Source organism: Plecotus auritus (genome assembly GCF_963455305.1).
Source record: "Plecotus auritus genome assembly, chromosome: 4".
Classification (NCBI taxonomy): Eukaryota; Metazoa; Chordata; class Mammalia; order Chiroptera; family Vespertilionidae; genus Plecotus; species Plecotus auritus.
Genome location: NC_137775.1, coordinates 56,643,365 through 56,668,734, shown reverse-complemented (window position 1 = coordinate 56,668,734; position 25,370 = coordinate 56,643,365). Strand labels below are relative to the sequence as shown.

Here is a 25,370-nt window from a genome sequence, read left to right as displayed (position 1 = left end):
GTTTTGATAGGTGTGTTACATATTCTAGATAGATTTGTGGGGAACCTTTGAGTTCAGAAATTAGGACAGTTTAGGATTGTCACCTGGGAGTCTGTGTTCAGAATGCAAGGTGAGGAACACATCTATCTTGGAGGAATTAGACGAACAAAACAGGAAAGCCGTTAACTTGGGTGTGGCATGGGTGTGGATAGGACAGTTATGAAATGGGATTGTGCGAGAACCTTGTTCTACAGTAACCAAGGAATATTAGAGTACTTGTTCTTACCATGGACTCAAAAGTAAAAGGAGGAAGCACAATGTAGCATCAAAACAGGAGTAAGGGTGCCAAACAAAAAGACAGGGGAGAGGTTCTGCTCTTAGGAACCTGCTCCACGAAGAGAAAATTCTTTCCCCCTAAGTGTAAGTCCGAAGTTTGGTTCCAAAAGCACCAGCTCCCCAAATACAGAGTGGAGTACTATCTTGACAACAGTTGCATCCTCCTCCCCTATTCCTTCCTCTCTCCTAATATCAGGGATGCCCACACAGAGCTGAAGGCGCTGCACAACATCTGAAGACATACATACATGCTTGAGCTACGTTAACAAATCGTGTTCAGGTCAAAGAAAGAAAGTGCACCCCTATATATTCTATAAATCAAGCCTCGCCTGCAGAAATGGATGCAGTGTGAGGCTCCATACTCAAGAAGGCTGTGACAATCCATCGTGATATGCACGGAGTTGGATATTCTGCATCAAGGAATTCGAGGTTAAGTCAATGTAGAGGGGTGTCCCGGGAAGAGGGACTCTGGTTCGTAGAGTAGCCAAGGTAAGAAGGAAGGGTGCCTTTTAGAAGAAAGGGTGAGCGAGAAGGGCTCCTGGGGTGTATGGGCCGTGACTCACGAGCTGAGGGAATGCAGGCTGAGGGGGACGCCGCAAGCTCTTGGGGAGCAGTGGACGTGGCGCCGTCGGAAGGGGCCGGAGGCGCAGCGCCCGCGGGAGCGCGTGTCCCAAAGCGCCGCGAGCGAGCGAGGCCACGGGCCGCGCGGTGACCAGCTGTGACGCCTTACTGGTTGCCGGGGCGCGGCGTGGAGGGGTTCGGAAACCCGCGGCTCCTTTCCTCGACGCCCGTCTAGGAGAGCGAGCGGCTGCGACTGAGCCTTGGGCGGCCGTGGGGCCGAGAGCCATGAGGCCCGGGGGCGGCTGCCCCGCGGGGCTGCTGCTGGCGGTGGGCTGGGTGCTCCTGGCGGGCCTCCAGGCCGCCCGCGGGCTCAACGTCACCGCCCTCCAGGACCCCGGCCCGGCCCGCTCCGTGGACGAGGAGGAGGGCGATGGCGATGGCGAGGGCGAGGGCGATGGCGAGGGCGAGGCCGAGGGCGAGGGCCACGGCGAGGCCGAGGAGGAGGCGGAGAACCACACGGGCGAGTCCGGGCACCTGTCCCAGCCGGAGGGCGAAGAGGAGGAGGATGGTGAGCTGGGAGGCTCCATGGTGGGGACAGAGGCGCCTGTGGAGGCCAAAGCCCAGCTGTTTGTCCGAGGACATTGAGACTGACCCCTGAGAACATTTGTAGAGCTCTTTCTTTGGCAAACAGCCACGAATTTATACATTTTTCACTCGTGTAATGGCCTTGAAGAAATATATGTTAATTTTCCAAGGCCACAGCAAGCTGAACAAGCCCATATGTAGGAGTTACTAGAGAAATACTGCTAAAAAGACGCTTTATTTTTTAAGTGCTAGGAGTCAGAAGTAGCCTTCCACCAAGAGGAATTATTTTGACTCCCTTTGCAGTTATGTTTTTCCTTCCCATTGTAGTTTTTTTTTTTTTTTTTTAGTTGCAAATTGCTTGAGGTCTTTGTAAATTTGCACTTCGCATTGGAACAACAAAACGGAACTCAGAATTCCCCTCATAGTGACACATCTCGTTTTGCGGACTAAAGTGCCCGGAAGCCCCATGTCAGCTTCTTGCAGCCCCAACCTTGAACACCTCTGCAGCGTGGAGGTGTTTTATTTGCACGTTCAACTTTGCACCACAGAGGAACAGTGTGGCCTTAGAAAACACCTATCAAGGGATCCAACTAGTGGCTTTGTTAGATGATAACGTGTTAACCAAGGGAGAATGAGCTTGTGCTTGGTACTAGTAAATTTACCTTATTCTGCTAGCTCATTAAGCAATAAAACTTGACAAGCTATTATACCTGTCCTATTGATTAGTAACTCACATGCTGGTAGGTAAAAGGTCAGTTGCAGGTTTGCAGCCATCTGAAGGAGAATGATTCCTTTACCTCATAAATGACCCAGCTGAGATTCTTTTAATATCCTTGGCAGTCTCCTGTCTCCTATACATATAGAATAGATGCTCTATTTATCAGCTTTTCTTTTATTTCCTGATGACAGATAGTGACCCTCAGTGACAGAAAGAAATTGACTACCTGAGGTTAATGGTGGGATGAGATTTGTTATTGCCTTGATAACATTACATTATAGAGAGCTTACACACTCACCCTGAGATTGACTTAACTTCATCTCCTTGACTTTGGAAATATGAAGAAAGAAAGGGACTAGAAAAGAGAAAAACAGGTTCTAAAGCATAGTAGCCATTGTTTCACTCTAGTTTTAAAAGTAATCGAATTAACAATTTTAGTATAAAACTGGTCACAAGATGGTTCCAGGTGTAAAAAGCTAAATGGAGTTTAGAGTAAACCTGGGTGGCGGAATTATAATGCCTTAGATGCAAATTCAAATGCAGGATAGTTATTTATTCTCTCGATGTCTCAATTTCCTTATCTGTGAACTTCAGGGAGTCCTTCTGGAGTTTTATATATACAATTTCATGCATAGCTGCTTTTTCCTGGGGAAAGCGAGAATCCAGAACTTTAAACAATCTGAGGTCTCTGAGATCTGGATATTTCTGAAATTTGGCGAAGCCCCTCTTAACCCTCAGTGGACCAGTGTAAAAATATTCAACACCATTTATGATCCACTGGATATTTTATTTTACTTTTAAGGCATTTTACAAATAATTTCAAATGTAAGAACAAAGGGACAGTGAAAACAACCTATTAGAAATTTTAATAAGAATTAAATTTTATTTCCAAATTTATCCCCCAAATTTTATTCCATTTTTCCTGGTTTTGAAGATTAATGGAAAAAGTACTTTTAGTGTAACTAAAAGCTCATTGGTTGTTATGCATGAGTCTGAAATATATCCATCTTGAAATATATCCATTTGTAAGATGGATATATTTCAGACTCATGCATAATAACCAATGAGTGTGTAAGCTCTCTATATCTTGTAATAGATTCTAGTTATCATTCTTCTTGTTCTTTTTGCACTAGCTTTATCATAACGCAATACTTTTGAAAACTAGGAAGGCACATATTTTGTTGAAGAGAAGACTGCCATATTCTTTCTCCATATTTGCAAAACCATTTTCATCTTTTATTTATAAGCAATTACAATTATTGGTCTAATGAATTTATTCATTTCTACATCTATTTTCTTTCAATCACCTTTGTATTCACACCTGGTATTTGTCTGTTTACTAGCCTTATCAAGTATATCTGTGTATAAACTGCTTTAAAAAGGAAAGAATACTGTCTTTTTGTATCCTTTTATCAAAATAGTATGGTCTGGCTCCATTTTCATAAAATATTTCAGGATCAAGTCCTTCCTGTTGAAGGACTAATTAGAAGAGAATGCCATATATCCTTTTCATCCTTAGAAAGATAATATTCATTCATTGAGTCTTGAACTAGAGATAATTCATCTAGGATATTCATCTAAGCCTTAGATCCTAAGGTATCATCTCTCATTTTGCTTATACAATGAATTTTAACATCAGTAGCATCCCCAATGCTGGTATCTGTTTCTCTATGTTCATTTTCTGATTCATCCAATAATTGTGAAATGTTTTTCACTGTCAACTTTCTTTTCCTTGCCATTCTGGACCAAAAAAGAAATAAACTCTAAAATCTCAATTGTGTTCAATGAAAGCTGAAAATAGAGGATGAGAAAGATGTATCTAAACTTCTTTTATATCTTCCTGAAAGGTGATGTGATACTTGGGCAAAGCAATAACAAAACAAAGTATGATGTAATACCTATAATTTATTTCACAATTATGTCATCTTTCTAGGCCATTCTAACCTTTCTTCCATTTTATTATTATAGTCTTTTTTAAAAATAGGAGTAATTGATTAGTAATACTGAAATCCATCATTATGGATGATGAAATAACAAAATGTTTCAAAATATAGGAAAAATCACTAAGATACTATGTTTTATATGCTCTTAATCCTTTTATACCCCATATCCCTATGCCTTTTATACCTTTTATATACCCTTATACCCTTTATTAATCTAAAATTTATAAATTTACTCTTAACCTATTTACCTTTAGATTTATAAAAGGGACCAACAATAGACCTACTTAATAATTTCAAGAGAAAATAGTTTTATTCTATAAAATGAGGTTTATTCTATATAAATATAACTATACAGTATTTTCTCTTTTTCTTTGGAAGACCTGTAAGAAAGGAAAAAAAATCATGAACTATCCACCATACAAATCAGTTTTCAAAAAAAGATACTCAAAAATAAAAATTGTACTGTGATGTAATATGCCAACAGTTAAAGTATCCTGTCCAAAATTTAAGAGACTATTCTAGGATCTGGCCAGAACAGAAAAAAAAAAAGCAGAATCATTATCTGCATCATTGTGGATGCCAAGCTTTTATCAGCACAGTCTAGGACCCAGTAGATATTTAGGGAAGCCTCATTACACTTTTGACTCCTATTAAACTCACTTTTATTTGTCATTTTAATTTGTGTGTGTAAGAAAAGCCTGCTTATAATACTTCCTATTAAAAAAATAAAGTATTTCTATTTTCTTAAATTTTAAACTCACTATTGAACTCTCCTTTTCACCTGTTCTTTTAAAGACAGCCAATAAAGTATTTTGAGGACAGCTGACTTTTCAGCTTACATACAGGACTTTCAGCTTACACACAGCATGAACTCAGTATTATCCAAGACATTAATGAAAATGTTGAACAGTACAGAGTCCTGTGACACATGACTCCCACCACATTGACACCAAACAATTAATTAGCATCAGTGGATCTTACTGTTGAAGTTATACATAAAACTTTACTGACATGCAGACCATATTTTTTCTTTTTACTCATAGATATATAATGGGAAATTTTGACAAATACTACACTGAAGTCCAGATACGTATAATCACCCTGACTCACCATTATAGGGTCCCCATAAAAAAAAAAAAGTCAGTGAATGACCTAATGGGCACTTAATAATCAAAGCTGAAAGGACCTTTGGAGATAACATGATTAAACCTCGACTTTTTTTGAAAATATATTTTTATTGATTTCAGAGAGAAAGGGAGAGGGAGAGAGAAATGGAAACATCAGTGATGAGAGAGAATTATTGATCGACTGTCTCCCACAGGTCCTGCACTGGGGATCGAGCTGCAATCGGGCGGCATGTGCCCTGACTGGGAATTGAACCGCAACCTCCTAGTTCATAGGTTAATGCTCAACCACTGAGCCACGCCAGGCAGGCTCAACCTTTTTTAAGTTAGGAGAACTTAAGTAATTTTCCCAAAGTAGCATATGTACTGAATAATAGAACTGATTAAGTATTTGGTTTATTGAATGGTTTTTGAAAAGAGGTTATATATTTTTAAAAAATTTATTGATTTCAGAGAGGAAGGGAAAGGAAGAGATAGAAGCATCAATGATGAGAGAGAATCATTGATCATCTGCCTCCTGCACGCCCCCCACCAGGGATCTAGCAAGCAACCTGGGCATGTGCCCTTATCCGGAATCAAACAATGACCTCCTGGTTCATAGGTCGATGCTCAACCACTGAGCAACACCAGCCAGGCAAAAGAGGTTATATTTAAAAGTAGTCTAGTACTCATTCTCCTACCTGTGTTTTCTGTGTTCAAGATTTGGCTTTTAATTTATATCCCATAATGTGCCAGCTGAAAGTATCTAAGCATTTCAAGCAAAAATGTTAATTCAAAATTGATCATGATAGTCCAAATAATTTATTTAACAAAGTCAATATTGATTAACATATTTACATCTAGTGCTTACTATGTTTCAAAACACTGTATATGGTACATATCCTATCTAATAAAGAGGGTATTTGACCCTCACGCTGTTGCAAAGATCCAGCGTCCACAGTCAATAAGGAGGGAATATGCTAATTGACTTTCCCGCCCTCAAAGATGGCAGCACCCAGTCCCCTCAGCCCCGCCGGGATAGCAGCGCAGGGATGGCAGGTACGTGCTTGCCTCCGGAGTCCCCCAGTCCACTCAGCCCCCCAGCCACCCAGGGCCGGCTTGAAGCGCAGACAAGCCTTGGATGGCACTGCCCAGATGACACCCGAGGTGCAGGCAAGCCTGAGATGGTGGCTGCCCAGCTGCCCAGGGCCGGCCCGAGGCACAGGCAAGCCTTGGATGGAGGCTGCCCAGCCGCCCATAGCCGGCCGAGGCTTGCGCTGCTGGCAGTGTCAGCAGCAGAGGCGTGATGGGGCGTCACCTTCCCCTGATCGCCGGGTCGCCTCCTGCCCCTGAGGGCTCCAGGACTGTGATAGGGGGAAGGCTGGGCTGAGGGACCACCCCCCCTCCAGTGCATGAATTTTCATGCACTGGGCCTCTAGTCTATATAATAAAAGCCTAAGCAACCGTTATGGCAGAATGACCAGAATGACCAGTCACTATGATGCACACTGACCACCAGGGGCCAGAAGCTCATTAGAGGAGCTGCCCCTTGGTGGTCAGTGTGCTCCCACAGGGGGAACGCTGCTCAGCCAGAAGCCAGGCTCACAGCTGGGGAGCGCAGCAGCGGTGGCAGTGCTAGGGGGCAGTGAGCTAAGCGGTAAGGAGCAGTGAGCAGGTGGGCGGTAAGGAGCGAGGGTCCGGACTGCAAGAGGGATGTCCAACTGCCAGCAGGCAGACATTCCCCAAGGGGTCCTGGATTGCGAGAGGGTGCAGGCCGGGCTGAGGGACCCCCATCCCCCATCCACTAATTTCGTGCACCGGGCCTCTAGTAAGCATATAAAACTATAAAAATATTGTCTTACTGTAACAAAAATATAAATAAATCTTTGAATTATATGAAATCAGTAAGTGCAAAATGAGTGTGAGTGAGGTTATCTTTTAAGCATTTTTATAGCACTAAACAAGTTACAGAATGTTCTCACACATATCCTCTCATTTAATTCTCACAATAATCAAATGAAATTGGTTCCCCTTTTCAAATTTTACAGAAAGTTTCACTAGGCTTGCAAGAGTTTAAGTAATTTACTCAAACTCAAAGCAGCTAATTAGTGGTAGAAGCAGCAATTTGGCTTTAACTCGAATGCATTTTCCCATGTAACATTGTTGCCTCAGGATATGCCTTTTAAAAATTATCTTCTAACATCTCATTTAATATTTTTATCCTTTGAGAGTTTAGTCTTAATGTGAGCTATGAAGAACGGCTTATACACTACTGCAAGTGGAATTTATGCCAAACTTCAGAATGATGAGGAAAAAGAAGCACTGTATTATGTGATTTGAACCCAATGATATTTAACTAATCAAATACTTGTGTAATCCTAGATTATCCTACTAATGAAGTGTTAGGAATAGTAGACCCAATCTATAATATATTATTTTAATGAACACTTGGTATAGAGACTTCTATTTTGGATGAAAAGGATACACTCAAATTTTTCAGAAAATATAGAATTAGAAAAAAAAATGGACCTTACAATTGGCTGGGTTGTTTTTTTGTTTGTTTTGTTTGTTTGTTTTCTGACATTCTATAGGACTTTAAACTCATCATGTATTAAAGTAATGAAAAATTATTTTTAAGTTATATAAACTTCCCTTGCAAGTTATTTCTTAATTATTAAAGGCTTAGGCTTCTTTTGATGTAAACAATAATAGATGTACTAGGAATAGCATTGCTTTTCTGATTTAATAAAACTTTTTAAAATGTCTGCTTCCCACCCTTAGCTTGTTTGGCTCAGTGGATAGAGCATAGGCCTGCGGACTGAAGGGTCCCAAGTTCAATTCCGGCCAAGGGCACATTCCCCGGTTGTGGGCTCAATCTCCAGTGGGAGGTGTGCAGGAGGCAGCCAATCAATGATTCTCTCTCATCATTGATGTTTCTGTCTTTCTCTCCCTCTCCCATCCTCTCTGAAATAAATAGAAATATATTTAAAAAATAAAATGTCTGCTTCCCATATGACAAGTACTTGTATCTCCATCCCCAAGTAAGAGCTTTTCATTTAGAAAAGTTTTCAAGTGATTAAATAATGTGTTTTTGTATTTTATGTTTAGGTTCAGATATGAAACTAGTCAAAGAAGTAGAATTTGGAATGTGCACTGTTACATGTGGTAAGTAGCACAGAGCACATAAACAATATTGTAGGTTAGGGGGAGGAAAGGGAAAAATAGTGTGGCAATTTTTATTTGTAATTTGTGTACTCTCATTGATTTCTGTTTCTAACGACTATAATTCACACACAAAACACAAACTGATTGCTTTAAAAGGTTGGATATATCAGTTTATAACCTCTAAGTCTTATTTTAAGCCAGCTCCCTATATTTTTTGGCACATGCACTGCCTTCACCAAAGTAAAATTTCCTCTATCTCACAGATGTTCAGAAGATGAAAAATCTTGAGATGCATCTCACAGATGTCTTTCTACATACTGTGTTGGCAAATCTATCAAGAAATGTGCTTCTTTGTAATAGTCTATTCTAAATTCTACATTTCTCCAATTTATATGTCATATCTTGGAGAAAAGGAGGTATTGGCTTTGTGGGGAAGATAATGTTCAAGGATTATGATTTATTTTGATCATTCCATAAATAGAATTCAGATATGAAATCTTTTACATGGTGGTGGGATTAAGGCAACACATGATCTACAATAGACTGGTATTTCCCAAACTTAACTGTTCACCCTCAGCTCCTGAAGGATTTGTTAAAACACAGGTTGCTGGGCCTACCCCAGAGATTCTAACTCAGTGGGCCTTCAGAGGGACCTAAGAAATTATATTTCTAAACAAGTTCACCAACGAAGCTGATGCTGCTGGTTAGAAGACCATCTTTTCAGAACCACTATAGAGTAGTTTGTTGAGAAGATAATAGATAATTCACAGTGAAATTAAGTTTATTTTAAATAGACTCTGCCTTGGAATAAAAAGACAGTGATGGGAGGGAAAAACAAAAATCAGAGGGTAAGACGACAGAAAATCCATGCAGATCTACATCAGAACATTTTTTTTTTTTTTTGTCAAACATTACACCTGAATTACTTTTATTTGAGATAGCTTTTGTTTGCGAATGTGTGTGGTAAAATATACCTAACATAAAATTTACTATTTTAACCATTTAAAATGTACAATTCAGTGACATAAAACACTCCCATTATTGTGCAACCATTAGCACCATCCATCTCCCAGATTTTTCCATCATCCCAAACTGAAACCTCCGCATGCCTTAAATACTAACTCCCTACTTCCCCTTTCCCCAAGCCTGTAGCAACCACTGTTCCATTTTCTGTCTCGAGATAGTTTTCAGCCTTTTTTTTTAACCTTAATTTCTTCATGAATGGAAATCAGAAAATGAGAAGAATCCATGTAATAAACCTGTGATTATTCATTTACAATTTATATCTCTCTTCTGTTGCTTACTTGAAACATTTTCAGAAGAGAATTATATTTATGACAATTCTAGTAATTATACATTGTCTTGCTCTATTATTTAAAGACTAGAGGCCCAGTGCATGAAATTCATGCACGGGGGGGGGGGGGGGGGGAGGGGGGGGAGGGGGCGTCCCTCAGCCCAACCTGCACCCTCTCCAATCTGGGAGCCCCTGGGGGATGTCCAACTGCCAGTTTAGGCCAGATCAGGGGTGGGCAAACTTTTTGACTCGAGGGCCACAATGGGTTCTTAAACTGGACCGGAGGGCCGGAACAAAAGCATGGATGGAGTGTTTGTGTGAACTAATATAAATTCAAAGTAAAGGAGCGGAGGGGAGAGCAAGAGAACCCTTCGCTCTTTCGGCTCCGCGGGCCGGATAGAACAGCCGAACGGGCCGATCCTGCAGGGATCGGGCCTAAACTGGCAGTTGGACATCCCTCTAGCAATCCAGGACCTCTGGCTCCTAACAGCTCACCTGCCTGCCTGCCCTAACCACTTTGCCTTCCTGCCTGATCCCCCTAACTGCCCTCTCCTGCCAGCCTGGTCACCCCTAACTGCCCTCCCCTGCCTGCCTGGTCACCCCTAACTGCCCTCCCCTGCCTGCCTGGTCACCCCTAACTGCCCTCCCCTGCCTGCCTGGTCACCCCTATCACCCCTAACTGCCCTCCCCTGCTGGCCTGATCCCCCTAACTGCCCTCCCCTGCCAGCTTGGTCGTCCCTATTAACTTTTTTTAAAAATCTTATCCCCTTCACACACAATTGTATTTGACTTTATTGGCTTCTCCCTCTCACACAATTTTTCTCTCTCCTTTATGTAACACTTTTTCCTACTGACTCATCATTTTTAAACTTTTCTTTCCTCCTTATTTCCTATTTCTGTTCCATCATCCTTCTTCCCATCTTTTTCCTACCCTCCCTCCCTCCCCACACTCCTTCTTTCCTTTATCTTTACCCCTGCCCTCCCTCTCCTTTTCCTTCCTTCTCACCTTACCTTTTTTCTTCATTTCCTCCCTCGGACCTGCTTTGCTCCCTCTCCCATTTCTCCCTTCTTCCCATTCTCCTTTTAAGCTCTACTGGCTCCCCTTTAAAACTTTTCTTCCCTCCCTCTTTCTCTCTCATCCTACCTTTCCCATACATTCTTCTCTACTTCCACTGTTTTAATATCTATTATCTATCTACCTGCCTAATTATTCACTATCATTTATCTTTTTTCTTTTCTGACTCCTACTTTTAAAATCTGCCCCCAGTACACAACTATACTTGATTTTCATTATAGCTCCTACAGTTCACTCACACATCCTCTTTCCGTCTTTAACTCTGCTCTCTACTGACTCCTTTATAAAGTTCTTCCCTCCCTCCCTCCCTTCTTAAAGCTTCCATTGGTGGTGGTGGGGGGGGCATTAACCCACAGCCCAGGGCTCAGCCCCGCTCAGATGTTCGCCGCCCCCACCCCTTCTCCGGCCTCCCTGCCACTGTCCTGCTCCCATTCCCTGCCCGGGATGCCTGGCCCAGTGAGGATGGCCAAGGCCCTAGTGGCCCGGGCACTGCTGCTGCCGCTAAGCAGGAGCGCCTCCACCCAGAAGGCCTTGGACCATCCACTACTCTGTCCCAGACCCGTGGGTGCGTCCCTGCTAATGGCCCATGCTGGGAGCCACAGCCCTCCTCCCGCCCTGCCCCTGGCCAGGCGCACCTGCTCCCCCCACGGTTGCCACCCACTCCCACGTGCAGCCCCACATTTCCTTCCCTTTTTCATTCCTGCGACTTTTTCTTGTTCCCTTTCTGTGTTTCAGTTTCTCCTCTCAGCCTGTCTGCATGCAGGCCTGCCTTCCTCTCCCTCTCCTTTCTTATCCCCTCCTATCGTATCCTATTCTACCCTCGGCCTTGCAGCTGCCTGAGTAGAGGGCGGGGATGCAGCCTGCTGATCAGGTCGTGTCATGATGCTGTAACGGATAATTTGCATATTTCTCTATTATTAGTATAGTTGTGTTTCAGAAATTATATATTCATTCAACAAATGATTTTCTTTTTGGGGACTTTTAGAAATGTTTTCTGTCTACAATGTGCCAGGCTGGGAATACAGCAGTGAAGAATACTTCAAGTAGTATATATTTTAGTTGGGAACAAAGAGATAAATAAAAATAAAATATGTAATATGTCAGATGGTGATAAGTTCTAAGGAGAAAAACCAGAAAAGACAACATTTCACATCTAAAATATTTTTTAAATACTTAAAAAATGTTTTCGGTTTATAACAACTATGTAAAGGGGAAAATGCTTTAGTGAAAATTCTATTGAACTCCCAAAATAATAATGTAGCAGTCAAAATTTTTTCTTTTTCTGAAATACACAGGCAGATTTTTAAGTGTTACTTGGATTTACAGAAAATCTTAGCTGTACACATCATCGCAATAAACTGTATTTTGCAAAATAAATAAATACATTTATTTATGCTTGATAAATCTTTTATGCATTTCAGAATAAGGGTGTGCTTCTAGATAGGGACCTTGCATAAATTCACGTGGAGCCATACTGCAGCCATTTTTAGGCATCTCTTAATCAAAAGAGACCTTTCCTCTGCCAACCTTCCATTTCCTTATCTCATATGGAGCCCTCTCCCTTGCTACTCAATGTTTGGTCCAGAGACCAGCCACATAGCCTTGGAGCTTGTTAGAAAGGCAGATTCTCAGAACCTGCTGAGTCAGAATTTCATGTAAGATCTCCAGGTGATCTGCATGCTCACTGAACTTTGAGAAGAACTATGGTAAGCCATTTCTGATTTCAACTTCCCCGTGCCCTTGAGAATGGATTTTATGATTAACATGGTATAGGAGTTGAAAGAGGAAATCTGGTAAGCAAGGAAATCAAGATGGACAGTTCCTTAGCCTGTGACTATACAGTCTTTTCATAGGTGATGTCAACTTAAGAAACATCCAAATCTGTCGAGAATTTTTATGAGTTTGAGCCAAACTGACAACAATTGCCAGGATGCAAAATCTCAACAGATTGAGAAAATGCTCTGAAGGATGCCAGTTTTGCAGTTTATTTTATACATTAGAATAAAAGGGGGAGACTTCAGGAGGGAACATGAAATTCACTGATGGCAGATTAAGGGGGTGGGAGAAAGCAAACCAGGGAAAACTCTGTGACTGAATAAAAAGGCAAAATAGAGAAACACATACTTCCTTTATATTGGTGGGTACAGGATAGTTAGTAATTAACTAGAGATGGTATTCGGGGAATAAGCTAACAAGGAAGGTTCTGCGATTGTGTGCTCTCGTGCCTGGGTTCTGGCTTGAGGGATCTGGAGAAGAAGATTACTCTGACATGTTATCTTAGATGCAAAGAAATAACAGATAGGCTTTCTTGAGGTAAAGATTGACCTTTGTCAAGGAAGCTACAGGCCTAGAATGTGACTACCCACCATGACTTGCTTTGAGTTAGAATTGTTTATGTTCAGACCATCCTATGTGGTTACTTGAGTTTCTAAGGCCCACCATGCAGACCCCCCTGAGCTTGTCAGGCTTGGTATGTGGCCCCATTTTCATTCAGTCAGTTTATCACAGGACGACAGTTCAGCATGTTGCTGATCCAGCATTTTATTGTCTCCAATCCTGGTGATGAAAGGCAAACTTGGAAGATTTGAGATAGTAAAGGCTTGGTTTTTTGTTATAAAAATGTGTGGCAGTTCTAAAGAGAGTATGCTATTGAAAATGGAGATTCGATAATTAATAGTTTGTCCTGCTATATTTATTACCAATCTAAATATTGAAAAGCTTCATTTATGTTAAAATGTGATTTTGCAATTTCCTCTAGAAGCTCCAAGTCTCCTTACAAGTTCCTAAAAGTTCCATGGTCAAATAAATTTGGGAGATCCTGTGTACTATGTAGTTCATTAAATCTAACACTTTATTGGTTGTCAGAAGCACAATTTATGCACCTTTTAAAAGGAAAATGCTGCCAATTTGTAATATGCCATCAATTTTAAGATGCATTCTATTTTCAAATATGTTAAGATGTAAAAATTTTACACGTTATATCAATGAAAGTTTACACACAAAGCATGTTAATTTATTAGCATTTTAAAAGTCCCCCCCAAATGCTATAGTAAAGAGACCCCTTTAATTTTATTTAATGCATTATTTTCAAATGTGTATAATCATGGAATTCTTTTCCTAATGGTAACAATCAGAAGGACTAGTGTTACATGTAACTCACTTTAGGAAAGGCTGTTTTATGAAATAATTAAAAATAAAGGGTCTAAAAATTCTAAATGTTGTAAACCTGATTTTGGGAATTTAATTTCTGAAATTAAGAGAAAAGTCTCAATAAAAACTTAGATGGTAAAGAAAAAATCTCTGTGGAATTTGTTTTTCCTAACATTTGCCAATTTCTTTTACCAAAGGTGTTGGTATTAGAGAAGTTATGTTAACAAAGGGATGCCCTGGAGGTGAATCTAAGTGCATTGTACGGGTGGAAGAATGTCGTGGACCAGTAGACTGTGGCTGTGAGTTGGACTCCGGAGGGAGACTGAGGGGGGAAGAGTTTACTCTGGGGAAATATCTTTAACTTCATGTTGTCATGAGTGGAATTGATATACTGAAAGGAAATTATAAGAAAACTTAAAATTCCACTTCTCAGGACAGTTATAGCTCTGAATAACTTTCTGCTTTTACTTTACATTTTTCAATGTCTAAAATTTAACATATATTTTCTGCAATACACTGTAACTTTATTGTACTCAGGCTCTGTGGTCAAGGCTGTCCTATAGCAAACTGCTTTTGACACTTTGTTCGTGACATTTTATCAAGAGATTGGTGCACCCAAAATTTTAAGTGATGTTCTATATCAAATTACACAATGCTGAGATTTCATTATCTCTAATGGGGTCCCTAACCAGTGAAATGGAAGCCATGAATAGATCTCAAAGTATATTAGCTCATTGAGTTGGTTGTCCTTACTATCCTCTTCTCCACAGTTTATTCTACGGAAGGAGCAGATAGCCATGGAGTCTTCTACCTGCTTCTGTTGGTGACTTTATCTTTGCATCCATCACTCCTCTCTGTTCTTCTACACTCAAACTCTCAGTAATAAGTCTGATAACTTCCAGCAGAGAATTTATTTAAAAATTGGAGGTGGCTTTTAAAAGTAATATTATTTATAAAGCAATTTACAATGCTTAATGGTATTTTTGGATTTAATTTTTCTTTTTTCAGGGGGTAAACCAATATCAGAAAGTCTTGACAGTGTGAAACTGGCATGTGTTCATACAGCTCCTGAAAATCGTTTCAAATATATTTGGAAAATTCTAAGGCCAGAGCAAGTGAGTAATGAATGTAATCTGGTGCTTTGTAGTGAGTGATAAAATTTGTTTCCCCGTGCTTGATGACTGCCAGAAAACTCTCTTTAAAAAACTCTCTTTAAAAGCAAAAATGAAGTTAAAACCATACAACTTATTCTTATTAGGATTTAAATTTTTTCATAATTTACAAACATATGTTTTAGGATCAGCTATTATCAGAACTTAAAAACATTCATTTTATACAAATTATTTTATTTTGGAAGCAAGGTTTCCAAAATAAATATATAGGAATTGTATTAATGATAACAGTGGCTAACATTAACTGAGGGCTAAGGGTCAGACATACACCAAATGTTAGTGTTTCTTTTAACCCACATAGCAATCCTATGAGGTAATTCCTAACATTATACCCATTTTACAGATAAGAAACTGAAATGCTGAGAGTAACTTGCTCTGGGTCACACAGGCAGGAAATGGTAGGATTGGAACTTGATGTCTAGATTGTCTGACTATAAAATTCATGTGCATAATTAATTACTTCCCTAGACCAATGGTCAGCAAACTCATTAGTCAACAGAGCCAAATATCAGCAGTACAATGACTGAAATTTTTTTTGAGAGCCAAATTTTTTAAACTTAAACTTCTTCTAACGCCACTTCTTCAAAATAGACTCGCCCAGGCCGTGGTATTTTGTGGAAGAGCCACACTCAAGGGGACAAAGAGCCGCATGTGGCTCGCGAGCCGCAGTTTGCCGACCACTGCCCTAGACTGAGAGATAATGGCTCTTTTTTTTTGTTTTGTTACTCAAAGATCATTTCCTGATCTTAAGTTTACATGAAAAATTTTGACACTTCTTTTCTTTTAAAAAGCAACCCGTTGTACTTGCAAATGATTCAGCAATCTTGGAAGTAAGCAGGCCAATTCACCCCTTGGATTACGAGTGCGATACCTTCGAGAATAATGAAATAGTAGCATCTCTTAGATTCACAGTCTATACATCAAATGGTAAGTGCCCAGCAATATTTTGGTTTGCTTATCTCAAACTTTAGAGAGCACCCGCAGGGGTCCTCAAACTTTTTAAACAGGGGGCCCGTTCACTGTCTCTCAGACCATTGGAGGGCCGGACTATAGTTTAAAAAAAAAAAAAAACTATGAACAAATTCCTATGCTCACTGTGGGCCCGGGATGAGTCAGCTGCTAAGCAGGACAGGCAGCGGCACCTGGCGGGCGGGAGCCTACTGTAGTTTGAGGACCCCTGAGGGCTTCTTGACACACAGGGCTAGCCTTACCCACAGAGTTTCCAATTCAGTTGATCTTGGGTGGGGCAGACAAAAGAATTTACAGTTCTAACAAGTTCCCAAGTGCTGCTGGCAGACACCATAGTTTGAGAACCACTGATTTAGATAATTTAGACTTTTCTATAAGGTAGTGCTTCATTTCTTTTTCACAAAGTACAGATGGATTTGCCTCACTTTGGGAAACTAGTGTATTCCTGAAATTTCTCCAAAGAACAATCCTCTAACTTGGATTATATTTTTACTTTTACTTCTACCACAAAAGTGAAAATGTATACATAGAGGTCTTAGGAATGCTTATAAAAATTTTGTACAATAAAATGAAAGTAATTGCCGAAGCCGTTTTGGCTCAGTGGATAGAGCGTCGGCCTGTGGACTGAAGGGTCCCGGGTTCGATTCCGATCAAGGGCATGTACCTTGGTTGCGGGCACATCCCCAGTGGGGGGTGTGCAGGAGGCAGCTGATCGATGTTTCTCTCTCATCGATGTTTCTAGCTCTCTATCCCTCTCCCTTCCTCTCTGTAAAATATCAATAAAATATATTTTAAAAAAATGAAAGTAAGAAGCATTATGTCAAGGCATGTCTTTTAAAAAATTACTCATTTGAAGAAAACATTTTTTGATGAAACAATAATAGTCATCAATATATGTCACAAAAGGCAAATCTTGTCCTGAACATCATTTCACAAGTTAAAAACTGCTTTCCTTGTGAAATGGATCCATGCGCATGTCCTTTTAATTTAAATTATGATATCCAAATAATTATTTCCTTTATAATTAGTTCAAGTGCTCTTAACCATTTTTATTGTTGTTGTCATCTTTGCTATTGGGGAAGTGGGGGTTTGGTCACAGGGTTTTTTTAGAATCCAATTAAGGCTCAGGAGACTTTTACCAGAAAAATTCCGATATATACAATCATTCCAAAAGTTACCTGTAATTTTAAAGGAAGTTCATGGATTTCTTGAAAGTATTTCTTAATCCCAAGTAAAGAACTTATGCTATTGTCTAGAGATACCATGCAACATAGCACCCTTTATTGAAATGAAAACAAGTTAAACTGTTTTGGGGATGGTTTTTTTAAATAAATTATTTATAACTTTCTTTGATATGTTGTATAATGTCTTTAAAAAACATCTTTCTGATGAAAGCTAATAAACTTATTCCAGTCGTTATTGAAAGGATAATTTAAAAAAATATATTTTTTATTTCAGAGACAGAAAAGGAGAGAGAGAGAGACATCAATGATGAGAGAGAATCATCAATTGGTTGCCTTATGCACCCCCCATACTGGGGATCAAGCCCAAAACTCAGGCATGTGCCCTGACTGGGAATCGAACCAGCGACCTCTTGATTCATGGGTTGACACTCAACCACTGAGCCACACCAGCCGGGTTAAAAGGGTAATTTTAATAAAGTCCTAAAAAAGACCAAAAGAGACCAAACATCATCAAACTAAAAAATATCTCAATGAGTTTTGTTCAGGATATTACAGCTATCAGGAGACATTCTTGTTTTTTGTCTCCTTTCTTGAGATGTTAGGACAGTGGTTAGCTCTTCCCATGACTAGAAGGTGACATGCATTTGACAGTACATAAGTTAAGGCCTGGAACACAGACCCCCAAAATGTCAGTACTTAACTGAGATAGCAGAGCTACCCACATCATCTCAGTTTAGGGCTGGTGGGGTAGCTCTGCTATCTCAGTACACGCACTGGTTAATTGATAAAATGTTTTCAGAACACTTTGGATCTATTGGTTTCTTTTAAAATGGCAATTGGGTCACCACTGTGACACACCCTTTGGGTTGTTGAGTCATCAAACAAATGTATTGGCTATAAATGTCCACAATATGATACTGACTTGAAACAAATACATAAGTGAAATATTTTAGGGTAAATATTATTTAGTTAATGAAAATTTTCCATCCATTCCCTTATATATCAGATTTTTCACTTCTACAATAGTTGTCCTTCATAATTAGGCATTGTCTTGGCTTGAATTGTGTCCCGCTAAAAGGATACTTTCAAGTTCTAACTCCCAGAACCTCAGAATGTGACCATATTTGGAAATAGGTTCATTGCTGATGTAATTAGTTCAGTTAAGATATGGTCATACATACTGGAGTGGGACTTTAACCCAGTATGACTGGTGTCTTTATAAGAAGAGGGAAGTTTGGACCCAGACAGACAGAGAGAGCAAGACAGAGGAGAATGCCAGGTGAAGACGCAAAGACACACGAGAAAAGACAGCCAGGAGAAAATAGTCAGAGATTGGAAGTGTGCTGCCCCAGCCTAGGAACGTAGGGGCTACCAAAGCTGGAAGAAGAAAGGAGGGGTCCTCTCTCAGAATCTCTGGAGGGAACATGGCCATACCAATACCTTGTATTCAGAATTTTAGTCTCCAGAACTATGAGACAAGAAATTTCCTTTGTTTTTCAGTCAACCAGTTTGTGGTACTTTGTGATGGTGACCCTGGGAAACTAATACAAACATAAGCTTAGTTTTACTAAAAAGGTTAGTTTTACTAAAAAAAAAATTCAGTCTATTTCTTCATTAGAAAATTTCAAGAAGAAATGCAGCCCTTTTAGTTATTAGATATAAAAGCAATCTAAGTGATCCTTGCAGGAAGACCACTATTGAAATGAGTTAAATTTTTATACCCTCATTCTCTACCCTCTTGCCTAGTACTGCAGGGTAGTAGATAAATGGAAGGGAATTTCGCATTTCTTTTCAGGTTTTAATCCTAAAGGGTGTCTTTTATTTGAACTTAAAAATCCCATGGCTTTTATAAACCTAAAATTATCAAAATGAAAATTATTTTTAAAATTCAACAATGTTGGAATATAAATATGTAATTTCTCTATCATGTTTGGAACTATTTAGTGAGATCACTAAATTGAGTGTATAACTCTAGAATTACTAAGGAAAATGGAACACTATACTCCATGGTGTTTAAAGAATAGAAAGAGAAATTCAGACAAATAAGCTGTTGAGGTTGCTCATAAAGGAGCCTACATCTGATAGAGTGATACTTACCAAAATTAAAATTCAAAAATATATAAAACATAGCTTGCAGAAATCATTAAACCCCCCTAGACATTGGTTTCCTTATTGGTATGATTCAACAGTTGCATCTGGTCCTTCCCACATAAATCTTTTATGATTCTATGATTTAGGGACCAGAAAGAGCCACAAGAAAGCTATATAATTCACAAAGTAATACTTTATGTAAATTGGCTTTTCACCAATTTATAATGCCTAGACTGGCTTTGTCCCTTTAATAGCCTTATTTGCAGGAAGAACATAAAGATATGGGAGAGAATGCCTGATTTAAAAGTGGTGTGTGAGTATTTGTATGAAAAAAATGAGCTTCAACCACTGTCTTACAGCATGTATAAAAATCAGAGATGTATCATAGTCTTAAATGTAAAATTTAAACCCAGAAAGCTTTAAAAAGGGAAACATAGAACATCTGCATAATTCAGGAGTAGGCAAGAGTTTCTTGGACATGACTCAGAAAACCAATACCATAAAAGGAAACATTGATAAATTATGCTTCACCAAAACTAAAAACTGCAGTTCATTAACAGAAATCATTATAAAAATGAATAGGCAAGCCAAAAATCTGAGAGAAAAAAATTTATAAAATGTGCAATTAATACGATCAGTTTAAGAAAAGGGCTTGCAGTGTCTTGGAAAACTAAGCATGCCTCTACCCTATGACCCAGCAGTTCTACTCTCACATATTTATCCAAGAGAAATGAAAATGTGCATTCACAGAATGACTTCTTCAAAAATGTACGTAGCAGTTTATTTATAACTAGAGGCCCGGTGCACAAAATTCGTGCACAGCGGAGGGGGTCCCTCAGCCCAGCCTGAACCCTCTCCAATCTGGGATCCCTCTCACAATCCAGGACTCCTGCTCCCAACTGCTCGCCTGCCTGCCAGCCTGATTGCCTCTAACCGCTTCTGCCTGCCAGCCTGATCACCCCCTAAGTGCCCTCCCCTGCAGGCCTGCTCACCCCTAACTGCCCTCCCCTGCAGGCCTGGCTTCCCCCAACTGCCCTCCCCTGCAGGCCTGCTCACCCCTAACTGCTCTCCCCTGCAGGCCTGGTTTCCCCCAACTGCTCTCCCCTGCAGGCCTGGGTCCCTCCCAACTGCCTTTTCCTGCAGGCCTGGTCGCCCCCAACTTCCCTCCTCTGCCGACTTGGTCACCCCTAACTGCCCTCCCCTGCAGGCTTGATCACCCCCAACTGCCCTCCCTTGCAGGCCTGGTCCCTCCCAACTGCCCTCCCCTGCTGGCCATCTTGTGGTGACCATTTTGTGTCCACATGGGGGCAGAATCTTTGACCACATGGGGGCAGCCATCTTGTGTGTTGGAGTGATGGTTAATCTGCATATTACTCTTTTATTAGATAGGATAGAGGCCTGGTGCACGGGTGGGGGCCAGCTGGTTGGCCCTGAATGGTGTCCCAGATCAGGGTGGGGGTTCCCTTGGGGTGTGGGGTGGCCTGGGCGAGGGGCCTATGGTGGTTTGCAGGCTGGCCACGCCCCCTGGCAACCCAAGGGGAGGCCCTGGTATCTGGGGTTTATTTATCTTCTACAATTGAAACTTTGTAGCCTGGAGTGGAGCCAAGCCTTCTGCTTGCTCCGTGGCTGCTGCCATTTCTGTTTGGATTTATGTATCTTCTATCATTGAAACTTTGTAGCCTTGAGTGGAGGCCTGGGCCGGCAAGGGCAGGCAGATAGCTTGGCTTCCTCCATTGCTGGGTAAACCCAAGCCTCCCTCCTGCTCTCTGTGGCCGTAGCCATCTTGGTTGGGTTTATTTGCATATTCACTCCTGTTTGGCTTGTGGGTGTGGCTTGTGGATGTATTGGAGTGATGGTTAATTTGCCTATTACTCTTTTATTAGATAGGATTAGAGGCCCGGTGCATGAAATACATGCACAGGTAGGGTCCCTAGGCTTGGCCGGCCATGAGGGACAATCTGTGGGGCAACTGGCAGGGTGATCAGGGCCCCCACTTGCACCTGCCTTGGCCTGGTGCCATCTGCTCACCTGCTCCACCATCCCGCCACAGTCCCGCTCTTGTCAGGGCCCATCGGAGCCAGCAGCACCTCCACTGTCACCTGCTGCCAGCGCTGTGTCGCAAATGGCCACCATGTTCTGCACCGCCCCCTGATGGTCAGCGCATGTCTGACTCCTGGTTGGTCGAACAGCTGCCCATGGGGACAATTTGCATATTAGCATTTTATTATATAGGACTAGAGGCCCGGGGCACGAAATTTGTGCACGGGGGGGGGGGGGGGGGTGTCCCTCAGCCCAGCCTGCACCCTCTCCAATCTGGGACCCCTCGAGGGCTGTCCAACTGCCTGTTTAGGCCCGATCCCAGTAGGATCGGGCCTAAACGGGCAGTTGGACATCCCTCTCACAATCCAGGACTGCTGGCTCCCAACTGCTCGCCTGCCTGCCTTTCAGATTGCCCCTAACCGCTTTTGCCTGCCAGCCTGATCACCCCCTAACCACTCCCCTGACAGCCTGATTGATGCCTAATGCTCCCCTGCCAGCCTGTTTGCCCCTAACTTCCCTCCCCTGCAGGCCTGGTCCCCCCCAACTGCTCTCCCCTCAGGCCTGGGCCCCCCCCAACTGCCCTTCCCTGCAGTCCCAGTCACCCCCAACTTCCCTCCTCTGCCGGCCTGGTCCCCCCTAACTGCCCTCCCCTGCAGGCTTGATCACCCCCAACTGCCCTTTCTTGCAGGCCTGGTTCCTCCCAACTGCCCTCCCCTGCTGGCCTGATTGCTCACAACTGCCCTCCGTTGCAGGCCTGGTCCCTCCCAACTGCCCTCCCCTGCTGGCCATCTTGTGTCCACATGGAGGCAGCCATCTTTGATGACATGGGAGCAGCCATCTTGTGTGTTGGAGTGATGGTCAATTTGCATATTACTCTTTTATTATATAGGATAGAGGCCTGGTGCTCGGGTGGGGGCCAGCTGGTTTGCCCTGAAGGGTGTCCCAGATCAGGGTGGGGGTTCCCTTGGGGCATGGGGCGGCCTGGGCGAGGAGCCTGTGGTGGTTTGCAGGCTGGCCACACCCCCCGGCGACCCAAGTGGAGGCCCTGGTATCTGGGATTTATTTATCTTCTATAATTGAAACTTTGTAGCCTTGAGTGGAGGCCTGGGCCAGCCAGGGTGTGCAGGAAGCTTGGCTTTCTCCATTACCAGGGAAACCCAAGCTTCTTGCTAGCTCAGTGGCTGCAGCCATCTTGGTTGGTTTAATTTGCATACTCGATCCTTATTGGCTAGTGGGTGTGTTTTGTGGGTGTGGTGGAGGTATGGTCAATTTGCATATTACTCTTTTATTAGATAGGATAGCCCCAAACTGGAACAGCTTAGATGTCTATCAATAAGAGAATGAATAAACAAATTGAGAGATAATACTCATTAATAAAAAAGAAAAAACTGTTGGTTCATGTGCATATATGGGTGAATCTCTAAAACATTATATTGATTTAAAAAGTCCTACACAAAAGAATACATAGTATATGTTTCCATGCCTATGGATTCTGGAACTGGCAGGACTAATGGGTGGTGGAAAAGAAAATCAGGACAGTTGTTGCCTTTGGAAGATAAGGCAGGGATTAACTGGGAGGGGCTCAAAGGCACTTTCTGGGGTATAGCAATATTCTGTGTATTGATAGGGATTTAAATTGCATGTATGTGTTTGTATATGTCAAAAATAAAGGTACATTTAAGATCTTTGTGCAATTTATTGTTGAAATTTTACCTCAAAAGAAAACAAATATAAACAAATACTTAACTATAGTTAATGATATGCCAGTTGAAGAATTTTGCTGGGAAATGTGCAGACATCAACAAATTATATTGAAATGCATTAAAAATATAGGATGGGACAGAAGGATGGATAGACGGTAGTAAAACGTTGTTGGTAGTGTCTAGGTGGTAGGGATACATAATGTTGATGGTCAAAGTCTTTCAACTTTCTGCATGTTTGAAAAGCACATTTCAAACATGCAGTGAAAGTTAGTTAATAACTTTCTGTCCACTAATTCTTTATGTATATTTCTAGAGTTATTTTTCAGATATAAAGTCTCCATTTCCTTTTTCTCTCAGTAGGAATAATCATCAGTTATACATTTTTTTCCCTCTAGAATTGCAGATGAAAAGATCAAAACGACCGGACACTGATGCAGTGCTAGTTTTTGTGCTGACCATAGGAGTTGTGATGTGTATATTTGTGATCTTTGTACTGATCTTCATAATTATAAACTGGTAGGTGAAGGACTGAAAGTGAGTCTCCCCCTTGACTGAAGTCCTTCTCTCTGCCCCTCCCTTGTCCCATGAATCCAAAGCTCTGTCCATGATGTCTCTCACCTGTGTCTTCAAACTGCCCAACTTCCTCGACTGTCCTAGTATAATCTGTCTAATCTTATGACTTGTTTCCCAGCCATGAGAGAGCTTTTAAATGCAGTTTTTACAGTTTTACATAGTAGTTGCTTAAGAAAGTCTATTGAATGAATATTTGTGCTGTCCAGTTGTAGTTAGGACAACCCCAAAAATTGGTTATTGTAACCTACCAATGCAGTTATAGGAGAATATTTCCAATACCTACATGAGTATTATACCCTGTTACTTCTGAGGGCTCTACTGTGGCAAGGCAACTGATGTACCACAAACTAAAAATAAATTGTGACTAAGGAGGCACTTCTATATAGACAAAATGAAACATAAATCTATTTTTAGTTTTCATTTCACATAAAAGATTTTTTTGTTTTTGTTTTATCTCCCAGGGCAGCAGTAAAGTCTTTCTGGGAGGGAAAAGTCTCGGGGACTGAGGTACGTTCTGAGCAGACTTCACTGAAACGCAAAGGGTCAGCTTCTCTTGAACGATCACCAACAGGAACACATGGACGTGAAGATGACGCACTGAGCGAGTGGAATGATTAATGTATAACAAACCAAAGGAGAGTAGAGAATACCAGATTCATTATTATAAAAATAAAATATATAGTGAAATACTTTAATAATATTGCAAGTGATTTACCATGGTCTGAAAGCAATACAATGTGAGAAGGGGCTGTTTTAATCAGTCTTCCTTTGTGGTGGTAAACTTATAAAAAACTCTTTTTAATTTGTTGTCAACATTTACCATCTCAGGTCATCACTTGGTAACATTTATCTAAAGATACAAACACACAAAATCTTCCAAACACATTTTTTATCACTTTGATCACTTCCAGGGTGATTTGCCTGTTCTGCCCCAAAAAAGAAAAATATAGAAGATGCCTTGCATATTAGACTTTCTTTCTCTGGGAGCACTGCATTGAACTTGCTAAAGCCAACCATAGTACTTTAGAATCTCTTCAGGGCATGAGACATATAAAGCATCCCTTATAACACATGAAATAATCCTATGTAATAAAGATGTAATATGTAAATGGTCATTACACCATGAAGCGGAACGACCGACCACATAACGACCGGATCATGGATCAGCAGGAGGGTGGGGCAGTGAGCTACAAGCAGAACTCACTGTTTGCAGGCACAGACCGAGGGAACATCACCAAGACTGAAAAATCAACCTTTGTAAACAGAGAGAAGGAAAAGACCAAAGAAAGAGGCTGGCCACTCCAGTCTGGAGTTTAATATAGGAAGCTTACATAGGAGGTCTGTCTTGGGGGGCTGCAACACAAAAATGGACCCCTGGACCACTTACCAAAGAATTATATAGTGTATGTGTGGCAGCGGGCGGGGGGGGGGGGAGGAGAAGAGAGGGGGATAGTTAACATATTAGTGCATGAATGCTACCAGGTACGGAAATTACTTTACATGCTTGATCAGGTCACAACTACAACCTGTTCCAGGAACCAGCACATAGCAGGAGGCAGGTGAAGGGCGCTAATTTATGTCAAAATGAACATCAAATTATATCTGAAGGGGGATTTGTGGAAAGCAATCTCCATTCTGGCCCGAGTCCAGGAAATGGGACAAACAGCAGTCACATAATGGAACATTCTCTCCTCCACATTTATCTTCCCTGGTAGGGCACCCAGAAATG

At 41.3% G+C, this 25,370-nt stretch overlaps 1 protein-coding gene across 1 annotated transcript; it reads left to right on the top strand.

Annotated features, from left to right (window-relative positions):
• Positions 1-1,161: 1,161 nt before the first annotated feature.
• On the top strand, positions 1,162-24,259 carry SPACA1 (sperm acrosome associated 1; the record flags this gene model as incomplete). The annotated part of the gene is made up of 7 exons (XM_080665096.1): positions 1,162-1,444; positions 8,334-8,390; positions 14,107-14,208; positions 14,918-15,024; positions 15,873-16,008; positions 23,464-23,584; positions 24,103-24,259. 7 exons carry the CDS (start codon positions 1,162-1,164, stop codon positions 24,257-24,259), a joined length of 963 nt encoding a protein of 320 aa, XP_080521222.1.
• Between the last annotated feature and the right edge of the window lie 1,111 nt (positions 24,260-25,370).